The 18,015-nt window shown below is 43.3% G+C and overlaps 1 protein-coding gene and 1 non-coding gene across 52 annotated transcripts in view; both read left to right on the top strand.

The window, feature by feature from the left end:
* Depdc5 (DEP domain containing 5, GATOR1 subcomplex subunit) overlaps positions 1-18,015 on the top strand; it is a 130,124-nt gene that overhangs the window by 38,204 nt on the left and 73,905 nt on the right. For all 51 annotated transcript variants that reach the window (NM_001107229.1, XM_087583262.1, XM_087583251.1 and 48 more), the window contains 7 exon segments: positions 202-336; positions 703-764; positions 989-1,062; positions 7,968-8,037; positions 9,650-9,686; positions 10,367-10,487; positions 14,200-14,420. In NM_001107229.1, coding sequence (NP_001100699.1) covers positions 202-336; positions 703-764; positions 989-1,062; positions 7,968-8,037; positions 9,650-9,686; positions 10,367-10,487; positions 14,200-14,420 — 720 coding nt within the window.
* LOC120096762 (U6 spliceosomal RNA) lies at positions 10,850-10,952 on the top strand. Its single transcript, XR_015637827.1, has one exon. It is a non-coding gene; the product is annotated as a U6 spliceosomal RNA (small nuclear RNA).

Raw genomic sequence — 18,015 nt, 5'->3', positions numbered from 1 at the left:
GCAATTGATAAAGGGTAAAGTGAAGGACTTGTTTTTTAAGAATTACCAAAATAGAAGGGAAAGTAAATGTGTGCACGACTTGGTAAAATTCAGGTCCGAATGATTGGAGTGTGTGCCAAGTGAAAGCACAGAGATGCTTGCTTGTGCTGGCCTCTGAAAAGCTGGGACGTCATCACTGGGGGGATTTTGTTTTCTTTTTAGTGTTTGACAAGCACTACATCAACCGAAACTTTGACCGAACTGGGCAGATGTCCGTGGTGATCACGCCGGGGGTGGGTGTCTTTGAAGTGGACCGCCTCCTCATGATCTTGACCAAGCAGCGGATGATCGATAATGGTAATAGTTCTTGGTTTCTGCTGTCTCCCTGTGCTGACGCCCAAGTTATCCTAGAACCATGGAGTTTTTAATGTTTCCTTAGAATCTGGAGGGCGTTGCAAGGGAATCGGGATGTCACTAGAGTTTAATAGTGGAGACCTTGTTTGTCTTTTTACAGATCTCCTGGGTAATCAGTGTCTGACCTAAGCATAGCGGGGAAAGGAGCTGCATGTGTGTTTAGTTTACAGTGCAGCATGGCAAGCAAGTGAGCTTTGCCTCATGTCAGCCAAGTTCAGCAATATCGGTATACGCTGGAAGTGACAGACTGAACACGTACTATTCCTTTCGGGTCCCCTCTTCCCATCTTTCTTCGTCCTTCCCTTTTAGGAATTGGTGTGGACTTAGTGTGCATGGGAGAGCAGCCATTACACGCTGTGCCATTATTCAAGGTAATAGAATTTAGATTTTCTTCTGAAAGACCAGCTGAAGTATAACTAAAATAGAAAAAGTGGAGCAGGGGTTGGGGATTTAGCTCAGTGGTGGAGCGCTTGCCTAGCAAGCACAAGGTCCTGGGTTTGGTCCCCAGCTCCGGAAAAAAAAAAAAAAAAAAAAGTGGAGCAGTTCAGAGCCAGCATGCACTCTCTCTCATTCATGTCCTGCCGTTCGTCTGCAGCTGCACAACCGGAGTGTGCCACGGGATTCTCGGCTGGGCGATGACTATAATATTCCTCACTGGATAAACCACAGGTGGGTATGAGCTTGAGTAGAAGACACATGTTTTGAACAGTTTCCTTGATATTGGTTCTTTAAATTTGTTATTGTATTTAATTTATTTATGTTTTTTGAGATGGTCTGTGTTCCCCAGCCTCAAACTCATGGCAGTCCTGTCTCGGACTCCTGACTACTGGGATGCCGCGATCATATTCTGAGCTACCCAGATCTGCCTTATTAACTACCTAATTAATTATTGCTTGTACTGTTTTTAAAAAATTCTTATTTTTATTTCCGTGTGTGCATATGCCATTTGTATATGGGTGCACACAAAGGCCAGGAAAAAGTGTTGGATCATCTGAGCTAGAGTTGCAGGTGGTTGAGAGCCACCTGACGTGCTCTCCGGGAACCCAGCTCTCTAATCACTGAACTGTCTCTAGCTGCACCTAGGACTTTGCATAGTCGGCAATTGCTCTATCCTAGGCCTGAAAATCACTTCTTTAGACCATTAGTTTTCTTCTTTACTTTGTCATTTTAAGTAAGTCATTTTTATAGTCTTAGCTTGAATCTCAAGATGTAGGAGTAAAAAAGTATTAGTGTTCTCTGCTGTCACATAGCAAGGTGTGATGCACCACAGTCCCTGGGAGCCAAGGCAGTAGTCCTGAAACCACTACTCTCTGTGCTTGACCTGACTCTTCAAGAGCCCTTGATAAGGACTAATGTGATTGACCACCGAAGCCTCCTCTCCTGCCACCATTTTCTCTCTCTCTTTTTAAAAAAGATTTGTTTGTTTGTTTGTTTGTTTGTTTGAGTCCACTGTCGCTGTCTTCAGACCCACCAGAGGGACATTGGATCCCATTCCAAATGGTTGTGGGCCACCATGCATATGGTTGCTGGGAATTGAACTCAGGGCCTCTGCAGGAGCAGTTAGGGCTATAAACCACTGGGCCATCTCTCCAGCCCTTCCCTTTCGTACTGTGGGTCGCAGACACCCTCATCTTACCCTGAGGACTATATTTTTTTAAACCTCTAGTGTCTTAGGCTTGCCATTTCCTTGAAGGTCTTTCCTTTCCAGCTCTAACCCCTTTCTCTGTGACTCCTTCTCAACTCGCTTCCTAGTCTTTGTGTGGTTTGTCATAGGCTGGGCTTCATGAGGGGCAGCCTACTTGCCTCTAGCTCAGTAGAACCTTCTACTGTGACTTTTATAGCATACTTTTAAAAAGTCATTTCTACACTTATTTGTGTGCCCTGTGCTGTGTACACGTCCACACACGCCATGGCATGCTTGTGGGGGTCAGGACAAATTGTAAGACTTTGTTCTTTCCTTCCTTCTACCATGTAGCTCCTGGAGCTCAGACTCCGCCCTCAGGCTTGTTGGCAAGTGTGTTTAGCTAGCTCTGAGCAATCTTTTTTTTTTTTTTTAAAGATTTTATTTATTCATTTTATGTATGATGAGTACACTGTCACTGTCTTCAGACACACCAGAAGATGTTACAGATGGTTGTGAGCCACCATGTGGTTGCTGGGATTTGAACTCATGACCTCTGGAAGAGCAGTCAATGCTCTTAACCGCTGAGCCATCTCTCCAGCCCAGCTCTGAGCAATCTTGCTGGTCCTGGCTTCTATAGTATTTAAGTTGCAAAATATACTAGAGAGCAGCTTGGGAACTCATTACAGATACAGATGCTGGCCTTGCTCATGTCTCCCTCAGCTTTGTAACAGGCTGTGTTCCTATTGGTACAGCGCTTGTTGCTGGCCACCTATAATTCATAGGCAAAGACCCAGAAACGAGCAAGGGTTACCTGTTCATCCCTGTAATTATAATTAATCCCACTACAATTATCCTGTTCAAAGAATGTCCCTTATTATTTATTATTTATTATAATAGATATTCTGCAAGAATATCTATTACTCCATAAAATATTGCCTGCCTGGTTTTCCATATTCTTTCTTTAGAAAGTAAATACAAAATGTGCTCTTTTTTGTTTGTTTGTTTGTTTGTTTGTTTGTTTTTGAAACATGGTCTTGCTATGTAGCTAAGTTTGTCTCAAACTTTTGATTGTCCCACCTTACAGGATTAATGTTAAAGCTATAAGACTCCACAGCATAAATGTCATACTTTAAAAAAACTTTATTGAAGGGCAGACTGTGAGGGGAATGACTGCTAGACTGTAATAAAATGAAAGTAATAATAATAAAATAAAATAAAAAACCCAAAGTTTCATTGGCTAGAGAGATGGCTCAGTGGTTAAGAGCACTGGCTGCTTTTCCAGAGGTCCTGAGTTCAGTTCCCGCCAGCCACATGATGACTCACAACCATCTGTAGTGGGATCTAGTGCCCTCTTCTGGTGTGTCAAAGACAGCTACAGTGAACTCAATAAAATATCTTTTAAAAAAAATCCACCCAGCAACCACATGGTGTCTCAGAACCATCTGTAATGGGATCCAATGCCCTCTTCTGGTGTGTCTGAAGACAGCAAGAGTGTACTTATATATAATAAATAAATCTTTATAAAAAAAAAAAGATTGATTCAGTGTATCATTAAGAAGATGGGTAAAGAGATCCAGAAAACCCCTTAACTCTGTTTTAGGGTCCTAAAGTGAGATCAGAATTTAAATAGAATACCAAGGGTATGCACATCTAAACAGGGCTGGTCAGGATGTGGTCCCACCCACCACTGATCCATGGTTGACTAGGGTGTCCTGTAGGATGGCTTCACAGATTGCTAAAACTGTGGGAAGTCTCTTTCCAGGAGACAAGTCCTGGCTAGTTGCTGCCTCTCCTTCTCGAGCATGAAATTTCTGGGGAATTCCCATGTCGTTAAAGTCTGTTGTTTCAATGGTCTCAGACCGAGAGACACAAGTGTCTCTTTAGAGTGTTTTCATTTCTGCCAGCACCATCACAACAGTAAGCACCTTTACCTCCCGAGCCATCTTGCTGACCTCTTTATTTGTAACGTTTTAATACATTTCTATTCAGTTATCAACTCAAAGTCACAATTAAAAGCTACCTATTTAATGGTTTTGAGTTTAGTTCAGGAAAAATAAAAGGTAACTATAGAATATATAGAAATAAATGTATTCCAGTTAAAGTTCTGCATTTTTCTCGAATTCTATTTCCATTATAATACAGCATAGAACCACATGTGAAGGACTTTTAAATCCAAGGATTTGGTGGGACTGACTCCTGCTTTTCACATTTCACTGTGAGCCTTGCCAAAACAGAACAGAACAAAACAAACAAAGAAAAATCCTGAAACCTGAATGGAAATTGTGATATTCGATTGTTTGTGGCCCTGAAAAATAGCCATCATGGTTCAACTTAATAGAAATCTATCTTTCTGTTGCACATTACTTTATGAGTACTACTTTTTTTTATAAAGATTTATGTATTTATTTTATGTATATGAATATACTGTTGTCTTCAGACACACCAGAAGAGGACATCAGATCCCATTACAGATGGTTGTGAGCCACCATGTGGTTGCTGGGATTTGAACTCAGGACCACTGGAAGAGCAGTCAGTGCTCTTAACCGTTGAGCCATCTCTCTAGCCCCTTACATTACTTTATAACTCATCTCTTTGATGCGTTTGTGCGTGCGTGTGTGTGTGTGTGTGTGTGCACACGTGCACATATATATCAGTTTGAACATATTAATAATAGACTCAGAATACCCAGAATGTATGATTGCTGCATTATGATTAAGAAATTAAGAAGCACCGTCCCTTGGAATAATTTAACCAAGGTTGAGCCAAGATTTGAATCCTCTGCTTTTCTCCCCGTGTCTTCTGTTTGTTGTAATAATCTGAATCTGTGCCTGCCTGAAGGCTGTCAAGTCAATCTCATTGTGTGTGTTTCTTTGTGTTCCTAACAAAGGACTTTGCTCTGTCTTTTATTGAACAGCACAGAACATACCACATAGGGAAGGAATGAGGGATGCTTTACAGAAATCTTAGACAGAATTTTATAAGGGATTATGTCATTGGGTCCAATTGACCCAGATAACAAGGAAACAAATGTTATCAAGCAATATCTGTACATTGTCTCCGACATTTATGGAGGATATTCACTCATTTTATAAGCTTGCTTTCAATCTATTTTTGCTGTTTCCAGCACTTATTACTGTAACACAAACATACACACTCATTTATGGGTCAGTGCAAGGAAGAATGCATAATTTAAGATTATAATTTAGGGGACCCCAATGGAGGAGTTAGAGAAAGATCTGAAGGAGCCGAAGAGGTTTGCAACCCCACAGGAAGAGCAACAGTATTAACCAGCCAGACACCCCAGAGCTCCCAGGGACTGAAACACCAACCAAAGAGTGCACATGGAGCGACCTATGGCTCCATCAGCATATGTAGCAGAGGATGACCTTGTCGGGCATTAATGGGAAGAGAGGCCCTTGGTTCTGTCAAGGCCCGATGCTTCAGTGTAGGGGAATGTTAGGGCAGGGAGGCGGGAGGGAGTGGTACTTGGGGGAGCACCCTACTAGAAGCAGAGGGAGATAGTGAGTTTCTGGAATGGAAACTGAGAAAGGGGATAACATTTGAAATATAAATAGAAAAAATCCAATAAAAGAAAAAATGAAAAAAAAAAAGGATTACAATTTAGACTGTAAAGGTTCTACAGAGCCCTGGCTGTCATGGACCTGCCTATGTCCCTTCAGTGCTGAGATAAAAGACGTGCACCTCCATGCCCCTCAATGCACCGTTCTCTTAAAGGCTTTCTGAGTGTCTTCAAGGTGTATTAACTGTGACTGGGAGGTCCAACAAAAGTTCTAGTCTTTTAGAACGTGAGATGTTTACATAATTTTGTATTGCTACACATGTGTATTTGGGTGTGTATGTATATATATATATATATGTACATACTTGTGGAAAGCAGATGTCAGCTTAGCGTGACTTTTTTCTGGAGCCATTCACTTTGTTTTTTGAGACAGGGCCTCTCCTTGTCCTGGAGCTTTCCCAAGTAGGCTAGGCTGGCCAGCCAGTGAGGCACAGGGATCTGCCTGTCTCCCTGGTGCTGGGATTACAAGTGCATGGCCCTGAGCCTGGCTTTTTTACATGGGTTCGGAAAATTGAGCTCAGGCCCTGGTGCTTGCATGACAAGCACTTTCTTTCAACCATTTCTTTTTTTCTTGAGATGGGGGTCTCTGTGTACCCACTCCTTCCTCCTCAGCCTTCCAAGTGCTAGACTAACAGCCATCTGTCACCATGCCACATTTCCACTCATATCTTTTACTCTTAATGTCTGGGAAGAAAATAGCAACTTTTACTTGGTTCTAACTTTTATACCACTGGGAAAAGCCAAGTTACGAGGGTTGGCTGGATTCTAGGCCTAATGGCGGGTACAGGTGACACTCTTGTGTTCTTTTGTGCTCGATGTGCCACAAGATTGTTCCCATGGTCTGTCAGCCAACACAATGCTGCTGCTGCTGCTGCTGCTGCTGCTGCTGCTGCTGCTGCTGCTGCTGCTGCTGCTGCTGCTGCTATTCTGTTTTGTTGTTTTGAGACATGGTCTGTCTTTGTAGCTGTGGCTGCCCTGGAACTCACCATATAGACCAGGCTGACCTTGAGCTCACAGAGATAACACCTTCTGTTTCTTTCCCATGTGTTAGACTAAAGGTGTGTGTCACATAGCTGGCCTCATTTTTATATTTTATCTGTTCGTAGTCAGAGATTTTCTAGGAGTTAGAACTGGGGCAACATCCCAAACATTTGTGAGTTTATAACATAGAAAGAAAAGAGAATACAAGAAGGTTCCTGACGAATAGAGAGGCAGTACAGCTTCTGTGTGTTCATTCAGCACTCTTGTGTGAGGCTAATCTCCACTTAACATGAATTTATGACTTGGTCGTATTAACATTACTTTTTAGAGGGATTGGAATTTAATGATTTCAGTCATCTTTTCTTGAACACTAACCTTTTTCCTGTTTGTTTGGTTTTTTTATGTTTTGTTTTGTTTAACTTAAGTATTGATCAGTGAGTGGATACTAAGAACTTCCTGTAGGCCTAACGGTATACCAAACCTCAGGATGAAAGTACCCTGATCTAAAGAGCTTTTGTCCCTTCCCTTCCCAACGTAGAAAACGCTGATCTAGTTAGTGAGGACTGGTGGACACTAAACAGTGAGCACGGGGGATGTGGGGAGGAAAGGCCAGAGCAACATTAAACTGCTGATGTTGAAGATGAGTAAAGTTCTCACTGCTGTTATTGTGTGAGACAAAGTCTCACTATGCACCCTCGGCTGAGACCTTGCTACGTAGACATGCTGGCTTCTTAACTCATAACGATCCACTTGCCTTCGCCTGCAGAGTGTGACCGTGCTTGGCTTTATTCTTTGTATGTGTGTGTGATGTGTGTGTGAGCGTGGTGTCTGTGCAGGTCAGAAGACAGCTTTTGGAAGTTGATTCTCTCATCCACCATAGGTTATCAGGTTTGCACAGTGCTTTTACTCAGTGAAGTGGGAAAATTTGTGAACCTAAAACCAAGCCATGCACAGGTGTGCTGACCTCATCTGGATTGCAGTTTGTCTCAAGGTTTAGATTAATGAAGCCCGGTATACTAGGGGACATCTTTGATCCCAGCACTCAGGAGGTAGGGGCAGGGGGATCTGAATATGAGGACAGCTTGGACTACACAGAAAGCCCTGCCTTGAAAACCAAAACAACAAAAAACTAGGGCTGTAGAGATGATCCAGTGGTTAAGAGCACTGGCTGCTTTTCTGGGGGACCCAGGGTTCAATTCCCAGCCCTGACATGGCAGACACTCACAAGTGTCTGTAACTCAAGTTCTAGTGGATCTGACATGCTCACCCAGATATACATGCAGGCCAAACACACATAAAATTAAATAAATAAATAGAGTAATGACCTTTCTTTGTTTCTTCTTCTTCTTCTTCTTCTTCTTCTTCTTCTTTTTTTTTTTACAAAAACAGTTTCTACACATCCAAAAGCCAGCTGTTTTGTAACAGTTTCACTCCAAGGATAAAACTGGCAGGAAAGAAGGTATGTTTGTATGTTTCCCAGTTTGACAAGCTTTCCGGGGCTGTGACTGGGCTGGTGTTTATTCTGACACTGAAGTGCTTTTACCCTCCTCCCCTGCCTCGGGCATAAATAGGTTAAAATTGTTTGTGTTGAAACTTTAAGGAGGAGTTGGTGCTGCAGCCCAGTGTAGAACACTTTCCCAAGCACGCACACATAAGGCCCTGGATTCAGTCCCCAGCAGTAAAGCAGGCTGGCTGGCTCTAGTGAAGTTCAGGGCGAGAGTTCCTTTCATTTTGATGTGACTGGTTTAATTCCGATGCTGAGGCCAGTGTTATTTGAGGCAAGAATAATGAGAGGCTTACACATTGCAGTGAAGGAGAAGTGAGGAATTGTAAATGGTCACATTGTGCCAGTAACTATGTCAGTAAATAGAAATTTAAATGTGGAGATTTTCCTCTGCTTACCACAAAATATGATGATAATAATCCTAGATACTAGGGAAGGTGCTAATGTCGGCACCGGAGTTCCTGGTTGGCATGTGACACTTTGGCAAAGCAGGGTAGCCATGTGTAGCAAGTGTACTGCGAATGGCTATGCTATTCCGTGTAGCTTGATTATTTTAAAATAGTTGTTGGTGTGGGAGATTTGAAAGGTTCATTAGAACACTTTTTAAAGTGATAGCTCAGCCAATGGTGGCAAGTTTCCTTAATCCCAACACTCAGAAGGCACAGGCAGGAGGAGCGCTGCGAGTCTGAGGCCCACCGAGTCTACATAGGAAGTTTCAAGTTCATCAGGCCAAATTCAGTGAGACTCTGCCTCAGAAAACAAAGTGGCTCATAAGGGCACCCGTCCCCATTTACTCCATCGTAGTAAGTTTGGTGATGTGTGGACTGCTCAGCTCTGATAAGGTATAGGCAGAGCTGGTGGTGTTTCGGGATGGGGAGACATCAGGTAGGACCTTGCCATAGTAGAGCAAACACAGTAAATAGTAGATTGACCAAGAGAGGAGATAGCGGCTTGAGTTTTTGATAGGAATGTGACTGCAGCAAACCCTTTATTTTGTGAAGAATTGAATAATTCTTGGGGTTTTTGCTAACAAAATAACATGACCAAAAGCAAATTGGGAAGAAAATGGTTTATATGGCTTACAAATCCTAAATCATAGTCCATTGAGGGAAATTAAAGCAGGAGCTCAAACCGTGTGAGAGCCTGGAGGCAGGGGCTGGTGCAGGGGTTATGGAGGGATGCTGCAGTCAGCTTGCCCAGGCCGCTTTCTTGAAGGACACAGGACCACCAGCCCAGGGTGGTAATTAAGAAATATGACATTTTCTCAATTGAGGTGCCTTCCTTCCATATGCCTCTAACTTGTATCAATTGTTATAAAATTAGCCAACACACTCCCCTATTGGAGTTCGTTTTATGCCCCATCTGGATAAGGTTGTGCAAATAAATCAAATGCAAGGTGGAAATTAAAAGACTAATTATTAGCAGGGCCTGACACTGGTAGGCAGGTGACAAGTGTTAGCTCCCACGTTTCCTAAGTCACTAGATGACTAGGGCATGGCCTTTGCTGTGGGGAAGAGCACATACTGATCTATCAGAGGAATGATAAATTACCTATTTAACTTTTCAGTCTGCCACTGAGAAAACCAAAAATGGCCGTGATACATGTGAGTATTTTTGACATATTTTTATTACTTTTAGAAATAGCTAATTCATGGCAACAGAATAATGTGAAATATCATAAAAAGGTTCATAAAAAGGTCAAGACACCCACGTTCCTTATGTCACCTTGTTGTTCCTTGTACGCTGCAGTGAATGGGTCACTTCTGGGGTCAGGTGGAAAGTGGTAAATCACTGAGCATGCCCAGCCAGGATTTAAAGCAGGACTATAGAAGACTAAAGTGCTGTTTACACTGCTTTTTTTTTTTTTTTTTTTTGGTTCTTTTTTTCGGAGCTGGGGACCGAACCCAGGGCCTTGCGCTTCCTAGGTAAGCGCTCTGCCACTGAGCTAAATCCCCAACTCCCACTGCCTTTCTTTTAACTCTATACTTTTAAAAGTTTATTGTTGGGGTTGGGGATTTAGCTCAGTGGTAGAGCACTTGCCTAGCAAGCGAAAGGCCTAGCCAGCGAAAGGCCCTGGGTTCGGTCCCCAGCTCCGGAAAAAAAAAAATTTATTGTTGTTCTTTTATTCTGTCTTGTCCTTAGAGTATCACCTGTGCCTTTCGGGTTTTGGGTGCTCTGTAGGTCATCTCCATATAGATAGGTTCACCTTTAGTGACAGCTTTAGAGATACTTAGGTCTTAGGTATCCGTCAGACTGTCTTAAGTGTATTATTTGTGTTTTGCAGCTCTTGGGGCTCCAAAGGAATCTGAAAACACCCTTCCCATCCAAGTAGATTATGATGCCTACGATGCCCAAGTATTCCGGCTGCCTGGTCCATCCCGGGCCCAGCGACTCGCCACCTGCAGGTCTTCTGTCGGATTCTCTTGGGGGTCATAAAAATTATGTAGTGGCCAGACGTAGTGGCCCAGGCCTGTAACCTAGCACTCAGGAAGCAAGTGCGGAAGGATTTCATGATCAGAGCCAGCCTCAATGAGATTATATCTCAAGAAGAAAGATTAGTTAAGAAAACCTGAGGGTTGTGGTAGCACACGCCTTTAATCCCAGCACTTGGGAGGCAGAGGCAGGTGGATCTTCCTAAATTCAAGCCAGCGTGGTCTACAGAGTGAGTTCTAGGACAGCCAAGGCTACAGAGAAACCCTGTCTCAAAAAACCAAAAATGATAAAAATAGAGAAAAGAAAAGAAAGAAAAGAAAAGAAAACCTGAGGGGTGCTTGCTTCAGCAGCACAGATACTGGCATTGGGAGCGTACAGAGATTAGCATAGTCCTGCTCAAGGAAGACATGCAAATTTGTAAAGCGTTCCGTTTTTTTAAAATCCAACACTTGTTTAAATTAAAACAGACTATTATAAAACAGAAAGAAAACCTGAGAGACTTTTACGAACTCAACCTTAAAAATGTTTAAATTGGGGTTGGGGATTTAGCTCAGTGGTAGAGCGCTTGCCTAGCGAGCGCAAGGCCCTGGGTTCGGTCCCCAGCTCCGAAAAAAAGAAAAAAAAAATGTTTAAATTGGAGCTAGAGGTACAGCTTGGTGGTTAAGAGCACTTGTTCATTCAGAGGACCAGGTTCAGTTTCTAGCATGTACATGGTAGTTACATAACCATCTACACTTAGAGCTCTAGGCTCTGGGAGATCCAAAGCTGTCTATTACCTCCATGGGCTACAGGCAAACGTGTGTTGCACCTACACATATGCAGGCAGAATGTTTATATACATAAAATAATCTTAATCTTTTAAAAAAGATTTATTTATTTATTGTATATAAGTACACTGTAGCTGTCTTCAGGCACACCAGAAGAGGGCATCAGATCTCATTACAGATGGTTGTGAGCTACCATGTGGTTGCTGGGAATTGAACTCAGGACCTCTGGAAGAGCAGTCAGTGCTCTTAACCACTGAGCCATCTCTCCAGCCCCCAAATTTTATTTTCTAAATAGTCTATTTTTTTGTCTTAGTTTAGATTTTGCTTTGTTTTCCCCATGTTAGAAATTGAACTTAGGGCTTGAAGCATGCCACAATTTTTGTTTTTTACCTTTTATTTTGAAATGGAGTCTCAGTGAATTAGCTGTCTAGGCTGACTTTGAACTCACTTGATTTAAACTGAATTTCTCCATGTACTTGTAATTTTTGAGCCTCAACCTTTGGAGTTGGTAGAATTACAAGTGTGTGCTAGGACCTTGCTCTATAGCTCAAACCGCCCTAGAGTTCACTGTGTCCCTGGGGGAAATTTCTAACTCATCACATTCATTCTGCCTTAGACTCTAGTTTGGGATTCTATGCATGAACTACAGCGCCCTGCTAACAGCCTTGTGCTTATTTCTTGTGAGTGTGAAAGACTAGAGGGAACAAACACTTTCCACAAAGATGTATGTGCTTCTCAATGCTGCGGGAAGCAGAGCTCGAGCTTATTGTTGTTCCCAGATCATGTACATCCATTTTCTAGTCTCTAGGGGGCCCCATTTTCTGTAGCCTCTGATGTCCTGACCTCAAACTCAAAGAGATCCATCTACCTCTGCCTCCCGAGTACGGGAATTAAAAGCATGCACCACCACCACCCTGCCATTTCTAGGTCTTAAGTTTGCAATTAATGTCACTCACTAGAAGAGTGTTATTTAATTGTTTGACATTGTGGCAAATGAGCTCATGATGGCCACGTGATAGCTTTGCGTCCTTCTCTCTCATCCTGCTTTCCCACATCAGGAAGACCATGTCTGAGCTTAGACTGTGTGCCATCACAGCAGCTCTTCATGTGCTGCGCAGGGGGCTCAGAAATAACCACAGTGCCTTTGCTCACAGGGTTTCATTTGCTTCTGCTCCCCCCCCCCCCAGATTTGTTTTATTTTTTTATTTATGTGTATGTGTGTGAATATGTGTGTTTGCGTGCCACAGTTTGACCAGGTGCCCACAGTGACCACCGGCAGCAGCCTGATGTGTGCCGAGAACCAAATTCAGCTCCTCTGGAGGACTAGCAAGTGCTGTTAACTCCTGAGCCACCTCTGGCTTTTCTTCTGAGTTTTTTATTTTATTTTTGAGTTGAATTTGGCTGTATTACTCAGGCTGATCTCAAATTACTCAGTTCTGTTGGTCTTTCTGTCTTGGACTCCTGGCTGTGGGTCTGCAAGTGTCTCCCACTGTCCACCATGTGCATGACGTGCCTGGCTGCACAGACCATGTCTTATAGGTCCTCTAGCCCTTGCCATGACTAAGCATCGATGCTCAGATAGTTCCCATTGAAGTCATGGATGTGTAATTAGATGTGGAGATCTCTTTTCAGGCTACCTTAAACCTCATAAAAGGGTGATAACAGTCCCGATGCTAGGACAGCCCTGTTGGTCGACTAATTCTTTTATTCTGATGTCATGCCTCTTCATTGAGTTTTCTCCTTTGACCTTTCTTCCTAGTGCTTCTTAACATTGTCACCTTAGAGCGTTTATGTTTCGTTTTCATTTTATTTTGTGTGTGGATGGTTTGTTGAGTGTAGGACTGTACACCCTCAGTTCCAGGCATTGGATCCCTGTGATGAGTTATAGCTCTGAGCCACCATTCTGGTGCTAGACGTTGAATTCTGGTTTCTTTGAAGAGCAGCCAATACCCTTAACCATTGAAACATCGTTGTAGCACAAAGTTTTATGCTTCAATGAGTTTATTACTGTAAACACTTCCCTTAAGAAAACATTAACACTTGAACAGAGAGACAAATATCCTTGTTATTTTCTCATTTTTAAATATATTTGAAATATTGGCCACAGTATTTCAAGGCAAATGTTACATAACACTTTCTTTTCATCTATACATATCTTAGAATACATTAAAAATCAATTTACTGAAAGAGCAGTATGTGCTCAACTGGTGAACCCTCTCTCCAGCACCTACAAAAACATGATTTGGCAGGAAAGTGATGGCACACGCCTTCAATCCCAGCACCCAGAAAACAGAGGAAGGCAGATCTCTGAGTTCGAGGCCAGGCTGGTCTACAGAATGAGTTCCAGGACAGCCAGGGCCATGCAGGGAAACCCTGTCTTGAAAAACAAAAACTGTTAAAAATATATATGGAAGCAGGGCTGAAGAGATGGAGCAGAGTTAAGAGCACTTGGAGCAAGTGCACATACTGCTCTTTCAGAGGATGAGTCCGGTTCCCAGCACCCAATCTTCCCCTTCATAGTCTTCCTGTAAGCCCAGCTCTAGGTGAATCTGATCTGGACACCTGCATTCACATGAACATACCCTTAAACGACAAACAGACATCATAAGATCTTGTTTTTTTTCCTTGTCTTGATACACGGTCTCATGCTATAGCTCATGGATTTACTGTGTAGCCTAGGATGGCCTTGAACTCATGATGATCCTCCCTGCCTCAGCCTCTCAGTTGTCAGGATTCCATGTAAACCGACATGTCCTTTTTCCCTCTTGAGATGAAACTCACTTTGCTGTCCAGGCATTATTTCCACACTGGGAGTTTTGATACTGAGTTCCGGAGTAAGTTAAACTGATGGTCATCGTTGATATTGAACTCAAAGGTGTGTCCTCTTCATGGTGGTAATTTATCTCTCGCATGTCAGGTCTGTGAGAGAGCAGGAAAATCACAATCGCAAAAGTGCCAGCTCCTGTGACGTCTCCTCCAGCCCTTCCTTGCCAAGCCGTGCACTGCCCACTGAGGAAGTGAGGAGCCAGGCTTCAGACGACAGCTCCCTGGGCAAGAGCACCAACATCCTGATGATCCCTAACCCCCATCTGCACCAGTATGAAGTCAGCAGCTCACTGGGCTACACCAGCACCCGAGGTCAGCACTGAAGCAGAGCTGGGGAGGCCTGGGGACAGTCTTTCTAGGGGTGAGGGGGTCAGAGCGGCAGGAAGCGATTGGAGTGGGATATGCGTCTCATGTTTTAGTCATTGCCATGCCAGCAAATGGAGGTAGATCGTATGAGTGTTGCATGTGTACTGTGCTATTTATGTCTTAGCCTTTTATACGTCGCCTACAGTGCCATCCATCTCAGGCCTAGAGTCAAAGGCCTTTGTTATTTCTCATCTCCATTTGTGCCTTACTTAAAATAACTGTGTCCTCTGTAATCGACTTTGCATAGTTTTGCTTCTTTGCAGTAGTGGAGATTAAGCAGGGCAAGGGCCATACCGCTGAGTTACACCGCAGGTCTTGCATTTTCTTTTTTTTCTTTTGGCACAGGGTCTCACAGGGTTTTTGTAGCCCAAATAGTCCTTGAGCCTGCCATCCTCCTGCTTCAGCCTTCAGAGTTGGTTGTGTTTATAGACCTTGTCAACAGGGTTCATACTAAAACCATAGATTTCTGTATCCACAGAATGAATAGCTATGGATTAAATGTGTGTGTGTGTGTGTGTGTGTGTGTGTGTGTGTGTGTGTCTATACATACATATTATATTTTATATTACATGTATATTATGTAAACACACATAGAGAGAGAGAGAGAGAGAGAGAGAGAGAGAGAGAGAGAGAGAGAGAATGAATTTGTATTGGGGGTGGAGAGGTGGCTCATCATTTAAGGGCGATTGTTGCTCTTGCAGAGAATCCAGATTTGATACCCTGCACCCACATGGTGGCTCACAACCTCGTCTATAACTCCAGTTCCAAGGGGATTCAATGTCCTACTCTGACCTGAAGGCACTGAGCATGCCTGTGGCACCTAGACATACATGCAGACAAAGTACCTGCACATACAAAAGAAGCTTATACTAAATATAATCAGAGTTTTTATTTTTATCATTAATTCCTAGATAATATAATACTTACATGGTATTTACATTATATTATTTAATTAATGTAGAATTTCTTGAAGTAGGTTATGTACAAATATTCTTCTTTTTTTTTTTGTCTTTTGTTTTTTTTTTTGTTTTTTGTTTTTTGTTTTTTTGGTTTTTTGTTTTTGTTTTTTTTTTTTTTTTTTGGAAGCTGGAGACCAAACCCAGGGCCTTGCGCTTGCTAGGCAAGCGCTCTACCACTGAGCTAAATCCCCAACCCCACAAATATTCTTCTATATAAAGGATTTAATATTCACAGTTGGGCAGATGGAATGGTTCTTAAAATCAGTCTCTCACAGATACACAGACATGCCATATATTTTCATTCTCTCTCTGATTTGATTATACTTAATCTTTATTTTATCTTTTAGCCTTTTAAGTAAGTTGGCTTAGCTGGGCATGGGGTGCATGCCTTTAATCCCATCACTGGGGTTTGAGAGACAGGCACATCTCTGTGACTTCAAGACCAGCATGGTGTACATGTGAGTCTCAGGCCAACTGAAGTCTCACAGTGATACACCGTGAGACTCTTTTGAAAAGAAGGCGACTTAATTCAAGGTGACAGAGGCTTTAGAGTACAGCAAAGATGAAGCCGCAGGCTCTGCCCGACTCCAGCCTGCGTTCCCTTTAAGTCCAGTTGAGCCCTGTGGCGGTGCAACACCTTTGATCCCAGCACTCCAGAGACAGAGGCAGGTAGATGTTGGAGTTTGGGGCCAGCCTGATCCAGGGCTACACAAAGAAACTCTGCCTTGAACCCCCACCCCCATCCCCAAATTCATAATCAAGGTATGAATGGCTGAATTAAATGAGAACTAGAGACACTGAGCCATTGTATAAAGTTTGTTACAATGTACAACTGGTTCCAGAAAAACACTTTGTTCTAGCTATGAGTGGAAAAAGATGTTACCACAAAAATTCCAGATGTTCAGATAGGAGTGGAGGCGCATCACCATCATCCCAGGTGTAAGGAGCAGGCTCCTTTTGCCACATTTTATAGCTGCACCTGCGGCCAGGACCCTTCCCCATGCCTTGGCTGTTAGCTCCTGAGTTGCTTTTTCTCCTCTTGGAAGCCTTGTCACCCTTGTCTGTCTCCTTGGTCTGCTGCTTCTTCTTTTTTTTTTTTTTCCTTTTCCTTTTTTCGGAGCTGGGGACCGAACCCAGGGCCTTGCGCTTGCTAGGCAAGCGCTCTACCACTGAGCTAAATCCCCAACCCCGCTCTTCTGTTTTGATCCGCTGTCAAATACGTGGGATCACAGGGGCTCCTCTTCCTGTTCCTATCTTTGCTATCCAGCTATAACTGCAGCTGCAGTTTACAGTCTCCTCTGACTTAAAAAAGCAAAACCAAGTATGGCACAGTGGCACACACCATCAATTCCAGCTGAGTCAGACAGATTTTTGTGAGTTCAAGGCCAGCCTGGTCTACATAGTGAGTTCAATGCTAGTAAGGGTTCCAAAGTTGAGGCCCTGTCTCAAAAAAGACAAAAACAAAAACAAAAAAGCCCTTTTATTCTTAAAACAAGTAAGAATTCATAGGAAATATCAAAAGTCGTACAGGAAGGTCGTTGATCCTTTTGCTCTCCCCAGTGGTAACATTATATATGACTATAGTGCAGAATCAAAACCAGAAGTTTAACATTGTGATTTACAGAGCTTGTCCACTTCCTACACCGTATGTTCTGTGTGTTTTTATCAAGTAAAGATTCATCTTCCCACAACTGCCATTAAAACACTGAACAGGGAGCCAGGCATGGTGACACACTCCTTCAATCCCAGCACTCCAGAGGCAGAGGCAGTCAGATCTCTGGGTTCCAGGATAGCCTGGTCTACAAAGCAAGTTCCAGGACCACCAGAGCTGCTATACAGAGATACCCTAAGACAGAACAGTTGTGCAGCCAGGCCTGGTGGCACAGGTCCATAGTCACAGCTACTGGGGAGGCTGAGGCAGGAATGTCACAAGTTCAGTGCCTGTCTGGGTGGGCTGCATAGTGTTCACGCCCAGCCTGAGCAATGAAGAAACACTCTCTCAAAAAGTAAAAAATAGGGACTAGAGAGATAGCTCAGTGGTTAAGAGCACTGTGACTGCTCTCCCAGAGGTCCTGAGTTCAATTCCCAGCAACCACATGGTTGCTCACAACCATCTGTGATGGGAACTGATGAAGGCCCTGGGTTCGGTCCCCAGCTCCGAAAGAAAAAAAAAAAAAAAAAAAAAAAAGAATAAAAAAACGTTGGGGCGCTTGGGAATGCAGTTCAGTGGGAGAGCATTTTGCCCAGCACGCAGAAGTCTCTGAATCCAGTCGCTAGTACACTGAGAAGAGACTGAGCTAAGGAACAGTGTCATTGTCACCACCTTCCCTTATGCACCCATGGAGCCATCCCCTACTTATCGTCGCCCTCCATAATGTCATTCCTTAAGAATATGTGGACGGGAGGCGCACCTATCCTGATTGTGTCTACAGCCTTAGGAATGCTGGGTGCTCACAATTGCCCCCTTGCTGTGGAAGGAGCCCTAACAGGCAGGGAGGTTTTCCCACGACCCAGTCTGTTAACAGTGCAAACTTCCAGCCCTGGGACCCAGCCCTTTGGCAACAGGATGCATTTATCAATGA

This window comes from Rattus norvegicus, chromosome 14, assembly GCF_021556685.1.
Source record: "Rattus norvegicus strain SHRSP/BbbUtx chromosome 14, alternate assembly SHRSP_T2T, whole genome shotgun sequence".
In the NCBI taxonomy this organism is placed as follows: Eukaryota; Metazoa; Chordata; class Mammalia; order Rodentia; family Muridae; genus Rattus; species Rattus norvegicus.
The sequence above is the reverse complement of the archived record's forward strand: the minus strand, read 5'-3'. Positions and strand labels throughout refer to the sequence as shown.